At 44.5% G+C, this 6,822-nt stretch overlaps 1 protein-coding gene across 1 annotated transcript in view; it reads right to left on the bottom strand.

Annotated features, from left to right (window-relative positions):
* Nucleotides 1-274: 274 nt before the first annotated feature.
* T265_06247 (hypothetical protein) overlaps nt 275-6,822 on the bottom strand; it is a gene marked incomplete at both ends in the record, with an annotated part of 40,985 nt that continues 34,437 nt past the window's right edge. Inside the window, 2 exons of the mRNA XM_009171457.1 lie at nt 275-703; nt 6,013-6,409. Coding sequence (XP_009169721.1) covers nt 275-703; nt 6,013-6,409 — 826 coding nt within the window. The remainder of the gene's footprint in view (nt 704-6,012; nt 6,410-6,822) is intronic.

Genomic DNA, 6,822 nt, shown 5'->3' with positions numbered 1-6,822 from the left:
AGTAAGAACAGGTGTACAAGAATGTAAGTAACCATGATTAAAGAATATAGTTAGGGGATAGGTAAGTCGGATTTATACACAGAAAGGACTAATCACAGCGAACGCAATGATGCGTTCGTGATAGTGGTCACCAAAGGGCTAACGGAAGCTGCGCCCATGTTCCGTAAATCTAGCAGAATATGAAAGAGGTGTTACCACTGGCACTAACAAATGTGAATGGCGCGTTAAATGCTAGAACCACTATTTTTAAAGAATTCGTGTTAGCCGGATGGAGTTAGGCAATAGAGGTATTCAATTCGAGAACGGTGTCATCTGTCACGTTTGACGGAGGACTGTGAGCTGTGGGCAGGGCTGGTAGCTGATCATCTAAATTTGTGGTGACAGCACAAGCTGGAGGTGCTTCAGACTGTGAAGAGGCCTCAAGGACCGACTCCACCTTACTGGCCGATGTGGTGGGTGTAACTGAACTGCTGGTCGCCCCCGAACACATAGTTGCGACGACGTGGTCATTGGTGTTCTCGTAGTACTGCTTCAAGCGTACGTGCCACGCGATGCTGACACCTGCTGACACCGTCTTGAATTGGTGAACAACGTTTCTTGGGATGAAGTAGATATCGTTATCTCGAAGCGGTAACCGGACGTAGCGGAAACCCTCGGTATGAAGTTGATTCAGCTCGGCATCATCTGCCCAAAATGTGCCGCACTGTTGGAAAGGGAGAAATACGTGATTGAAGGGTTGAATGCAAAATAAGGTTGAACGTAATAACAAACAACGTTTCAGTTCTCATAAATGTACGACGAATATGAAGATTCCGCGAATCAACAGTGTCTTTAACGTATTGAAATGAGTTGCTGTTATACTGGAAGTCGATATAAGAGGAAAAGTCGTACAGCTGACGGATGAACTGTTGACTGAGCCCAGAAATTTTGCTGCAAACCTTCCGTGAACAACCGAGATAACATCAGCGGTGTCACACAGGACTAACATCAATCAGACAAAGTCTTCTCAACAACTGCATACCAACCATTAACGTATGACGTGCAAGTGGACTACACGGACTGTCCGTCTTAGATTCAAAAACAAGAGTTGCCATGCGCACAGTCGAAACTTCAAACTGCATGCTCAATCAGCTGTTCTGTTGAGAATGTAACATGTTTCGGAACCAGCATGGCCACTCACAATGTTTCGCACCCAAATTCTCGTTATATCTTCACAACCACTAGTAAACTTCAAATTCATAAGACCTCAGAATCTGAGTTCAGATGAGAAAGCGTTGTGCGAAATTGGCGATATTCTATTCTTTCAAGGAGCCTATAGGAAATTGAAGTCAGCAGCAAACTTCTGAAAGAAATACCGGGAAGCATACTGAAAAATTCAACATGAAGATTACACCATTCTGAGTTTCATCGCTCCAAAAGTAGATTTTCAACTGTCGTAGTACCGCTTGATGGGATTTAAAGGCAACAGCTTTCACGCAATAAAAACGTCATCGCAGATGTGTGACCTAGTGAGCCACGCTATAGTAGAGAACTACAATAACATGTAACCATGGCATAAAATAAGAGAAAAAAGGGCGTGAAAACAACCCGAATTTCATTCGTGGGAATAGAGCTGGAAAAGATAGACAGGGCAATTTTTATCACAAAGGTATAACTTATTTCACTCTCTTCCACTCATACTGCAATCATTCCTCGTCATTAGAGTGACGGTGCGCTTACAGTAGTATTCCAACAAGATCAGCTTCATACTGCTGAGCTACCGAAATTCGCCGAAAATGAACGAAATTGCCTTCCTTCAGTATGCGTAATCCTGAGGAGAAGCGGACTGACAACTGGACCCGCAAGATGGAATGATCGGAGTTAAGTTGCCTACCCCAGAAGGAATGAGAATCTTCCGTTGGGGCTCTCCATCATAGCTGACAGCCACATCGTCCAACTGAATGCATGTCTGGCTTGAGATTCGGTATGAGTGCCTGTGCTGAAAGTTCCTACTGGCTGGGAAAAGACGATGTCCAGCACACAACTGAATAATCCTCGACCTGGAATGTACCACTTGCCTTTGCTTCCTCGAGCTTGTCTCCTTTGGGCGTTCATATCATCCGCTAGGATGAATATATCCATTTTTCTTGACTGAAGCAGTCATAATAGCCCATCGGGGCGTATGCTGACACGACAAACATTGTCTACTGCTTATTTACATATAGCCCAGTAAAGTGCTTTCAGCTGCGAAGCTGGGTGCAACTCCCAAACCGTAGACACTACGAACAATTGTATCAGGATCACCAGTTCATCAGAGTAAAGTGTGGAATATCTGAGCTCGTCCCCTTGAGGTCTATGTCCGTAATGGGGTATTGTATGTGTCTTTCGGAGACACAAGACGCATCGGCAAAGAGCGGACGCAAGCTCTCGGCAAGGGACGCTTGTTGCCACACTTCGGAGGGTATGGAAAATGAAGGCTGAAATGAAGACCAGATCTCTCAAACTTAGTGAGGGATTACTTTGGCTTGCAACCAGTGAAGCCCGCGAAACCATTGCAGGACCAAAGCTCGACAACTACTGCAAAATGGCAGCTTTTGCTTGGAGAGAAATATCTATTGATCCCGAGGGTTAAAAACCTTGTCCAATCCTAGATAGGGGCTATCAAGAGGTTGACGCTTAAGGAAAACCAGAGACATTTTCAGGTCACCTGAAGCAGCTTTTTCAGTCTCAGAACATGGATATAGTCTTGGTGACGAGCAAAAAAGGACGTAAACCTGTTGAATTCGCATATGTAACGCCTTTACACATCAGAGTTTTCCTCCTTCTGGACCAATGACGACCTGGTACTGGTCCGTTTTGCTTGTGGTTTGCGCCGGCCTAGCAGCCAACATGCTTGCCATTACGGTGTTTGTACGCATATATATGGGTGCCAATGATTGAATAAATACAGACACGTATGTAAGCAATCTAGCCTTACGAGGCATTGTTATTTTACGTCACGGATGTAGACGTTGGAACAAGACCCAAAGCTGCGTGTTTACAGTACTCTGATTTATGGTAGCCAAGCACATTTTTGTATGAACGCTAGCTTATTTTGCGGATACAACTCGATACTGTCGGAACGAGGAAACGAGTCTCAATTACACGGCCCACTGGTTATTATGTTTAATCAAAGGCTAGAACAGTGGCAAAGAATGGAAGTCTGCAGTGGATTGACCGTCCAAACGAAATTAATGAATTAAAGTTGGTATATGCATGTGTAGTTTGTGTGATTGGGAAGACGAATGAATGGGATTAAATGCAGCGTTTGTGAGTACATCTATCGAAGACGCAACAGGTTGATCTTGACAGTGGGATTCTCAATTCTACAGGAACCACCCGTTCTGTGAATTTAGCCATTCGATTGATGAGAAAAACGCCTTGATATCAAAACTCTCCATCAACTAGACTTGGCATGTCGCACGTCCTGTTCAGAACCAGCAGTCTCACTTTATCAAGAAAGCGCGTAAAGTAGTGAAGCAAATCTGATCACTCAGTCGTGACGCTAATTCGGTGCGCAACGCATTGGATACTACGAACGGAATGAGCGACGCCCAGAGTATCGGGTTGGGTTGAAAATTCCTCATACTATTCGACAATTCTCTTACAAGTGAATTACCTACTTCTGCCCCTCACTTACTAGTGTTAACATATTTACCCGTGGCCTTTCACTTACTTTTTGGTGTTCCCGCGTCTCTCTCCGTGACTGCTTGGATCTACGCCCACCGCTTGTCTGTGTCCAGACCATTGAGCCTGGCAGAGTGACAACCCCGGCCCATGTCCCTTCCCCCTAATCCACCATGTACCGGCTTTATTGACCCTCACCCACATGAGACCTTCAATCGTATCTACCTCAATGTGGTGGGCTAGTTGTCCTTTGTTCAGGCGAGCAAACGGCAGACTCCCCAACCCCGTTACTTTGTTTACTAATTCTCTGGTACCCAAAAGCTCTGAAAATTTGCTTGTTTCCAGTTTGAACAATACATCTTTAATCGAACCGGGTGGAACGGATAACTCCAAGTGTTCTGTTGTATCGGGAGCGTTAGAAACACGAATCACTCAACCTGTACCGCCAACAGACTCAGGTTTTGTGAACCCACGCAGTTCAAGAGTGTCCGCGCGTAGATCGTAGCAACGGAAGCAATGTACCGAGGACAGTGATTCGGGGCAGCCCTTTTGCACAGAATATGCGTCCAACATCAAAACGTGGTGGGATCGCTTTTAGTTGGATGACCGTCTACTGAATCAACGACAAGTAGTGTGTTAGTAATGAGGTATGCAACAGATACGGTGTAGGGCCGACATGAATCACTCGCGAGGAATTCATCCCAGTGGGGTTGAATTTTCTAGGAGATGGACGAGTTCAAAATGCCTTCTGGTCCCAACTCCTCCAGAGTTTTTCATTTAATTCTTCAACCATTTTGGATACCATTCAGCATCATCGGTAGGAGCTACAAATTGACCGTCCTTCCCAACTTCGCAAATTTATGGGGAACCATCCTACACTCTATTTTAACTTATCCCTGTTTTGCCCCATCGATTTCAAGGTCATATTTCTCACCTAAAGCACCAGTTACTTGAAATTCTCCGCGCGTTTGGAGAAAGAATACAATGGTCGTTGTCTTGTTCGCTGAGCTGGCAATTTGATTGCAAACGTTTCATCACCAATCGAGGTGACATCACCAGTGCGTTATTGGGGAGCGTAGTGGTGGGTTAGTGGTTGTGGCACAACCACATCTCAGGTCTCTCCAACACCTAGTGAACGGATCACGTCAACAAGGACAGGAAACGGAGAGACAGTTGTGTTTTACACACATTGTCAGTAAAAATGAGGCACCACCCCTTCGTCGCCGTTTATTATCAAATATCAGATGCGTCTGTATCGGCGAAAGAAAAATCATGTCCAGAGGGTAAAGGATAAGGGCATGAAGACCAAAACACAGCTGAAGAACGTGAGGTCACTTCCACAAAAATCAGAACAAGCCATTGAACTTTCGACGGGAGTAAAGGTAACCGATAAACGAGGCTGTGTAGGATGAAGGGGATACAATAAACGACAAGATATTAGACCGACATTTAGAACGGCAGCACACAAAGCCACACCGTTTTTCACAGTACCAATACTTCTGCAGAGGCTCAAATACGTGAGGCACCTGACGCCAGTGTTCCAAATTTGAACAATTTGGCAAACCGCTTTTATCTGACACCCTATGGATCCACGCCATACCCGGCCATCAATCATGTTGGGATGCCTCAATAATGAGATTCAGTGAATCCGCAGAAAGTGACAGAAAACACCAAACAATGAATGCACCAGATGCAGAGCCAATATACCAGACTCGAAGATATGGTTTCATAGGAAACGTAATCTATTTTGCACGGGACTTAAAACAACCTGCACTAAGTAGTGCGGCTGTCTAGACATCGGAAATATAAAGGCAGCCGCCTTTGAAGACAGATCTTAATATAAGGATTAAAACAAGCTCCAAGACGGGAGATGAAGCAGCCACAATCAGGATGCGGACAAAGTCAAAGCAAGAGCATCCTTGCTATTTTGACTGCCAGTGCTGCATAGTGGACGATACCCACACCACATTTAGCTAAATGATACAGGTAAAAAAGGACGTGTCCTCTTCTGCTAACAACTGTTGCATATCTTTAGGTTTCCCAGTAACTCGGTAGAAGAACCAAATTAAAATTAATGGGAAACACTAAATCTTACGATGGACTTAGTGGTATAGTAATACCATAGCTTGTAAGCCTTAATAATCTAGTGAGGTACCCGTGAACATCTATGAGACACACAAGAAAGGAGGTTAAAACGATCAGTTAGTCTATGACTGGAGATTGGTCCGTGACGTCTCCACGAAAAGTAGGGTCGTTATCGGGATATTACGTCTACCACAGCAGTTAATCACCACAGTAATAGCATAGTCCGCGGATAACCAGAAAATTGTCGAAGATTGTGAATACAAATTAAGAAAAAAAACCTACCTGGCTTGCAGGCGGTTCCATCACATCCAGTCGAAGCCGTCTAACTAAATCAGGGTAGTGCCGAGGATCGAACACTACAACATCCTTGATTATTCGACCGGGTGGACTGGGAGTGGGTGAATAGGGATTCTCAAACGCGTCATCCTGAACAGCGGGTTTGTCGGAGGCTGGTGACGATGGAGCTGAAGAATTTATCTGCTTAGGCTGGTGAGTCTTCGAAAGCGAGCACGGAGGATAAATGCCCTTGAGAAGACCGACGGCAGCAGTTGTATGACGACCCAAACCATCGTCCGCATGATCCGCGTGGCAAGGGGTTCGATCTGGAACGAGTACTTGACGAACACGGCGTGTACGTGCATTGCTCAATAGCTCTAGCAGCCCAGAGCCTTGAACCAGCCTGCTAATACACAAAACAAAGTTAAAATGCGATATGTCAGAAAGCCTAAAAACAATTCATGAACATGAACAACAAGTATATTCACTCATCTCAAACATATAAGGGTTGTTCGTTACAAATGTAGACCCTGTATGCCAGCAGTGCTAATACAACAAAGTTAAAATGCGATATGTCAGAAAGCCTAAAAACAATTCATGAACATGAACAACAAGTATATTCACTCATCTCAAACAAACAAGGGTTGTTCGTTACAAATGTAGACCCTGTATGCCAGCAGAGGAACCCACTTGGAATATATTACTACCATTACTACTATTGAAAAAAAGATAGTGTTGCTTTCCCATTGGTCAGTCACGCTTCATATGTGCTAACGCAAATCTTGTTCTTCAAGGTTATTATATATATGTATATAT

Source organism: Opisthorchis viverrini (genome assembly GCF_000715545.1).
Source record: "Opisthorchis viverrini unplaced genomic scaffold opera_v5_129, whole genome shotgun sequence".
Lineage (NCBI taxonomy): Eukaryota > Metazoa > Platyhelminthes > Trematoda > Opisthorchiida > Opisthorchiidae > Opisthorchis > Opisthorchis viverrini.
Note: the sequence above shows the minus strand (reverse complement) of the source record. Positions and strands in the feature narration are given on the sequence as shown.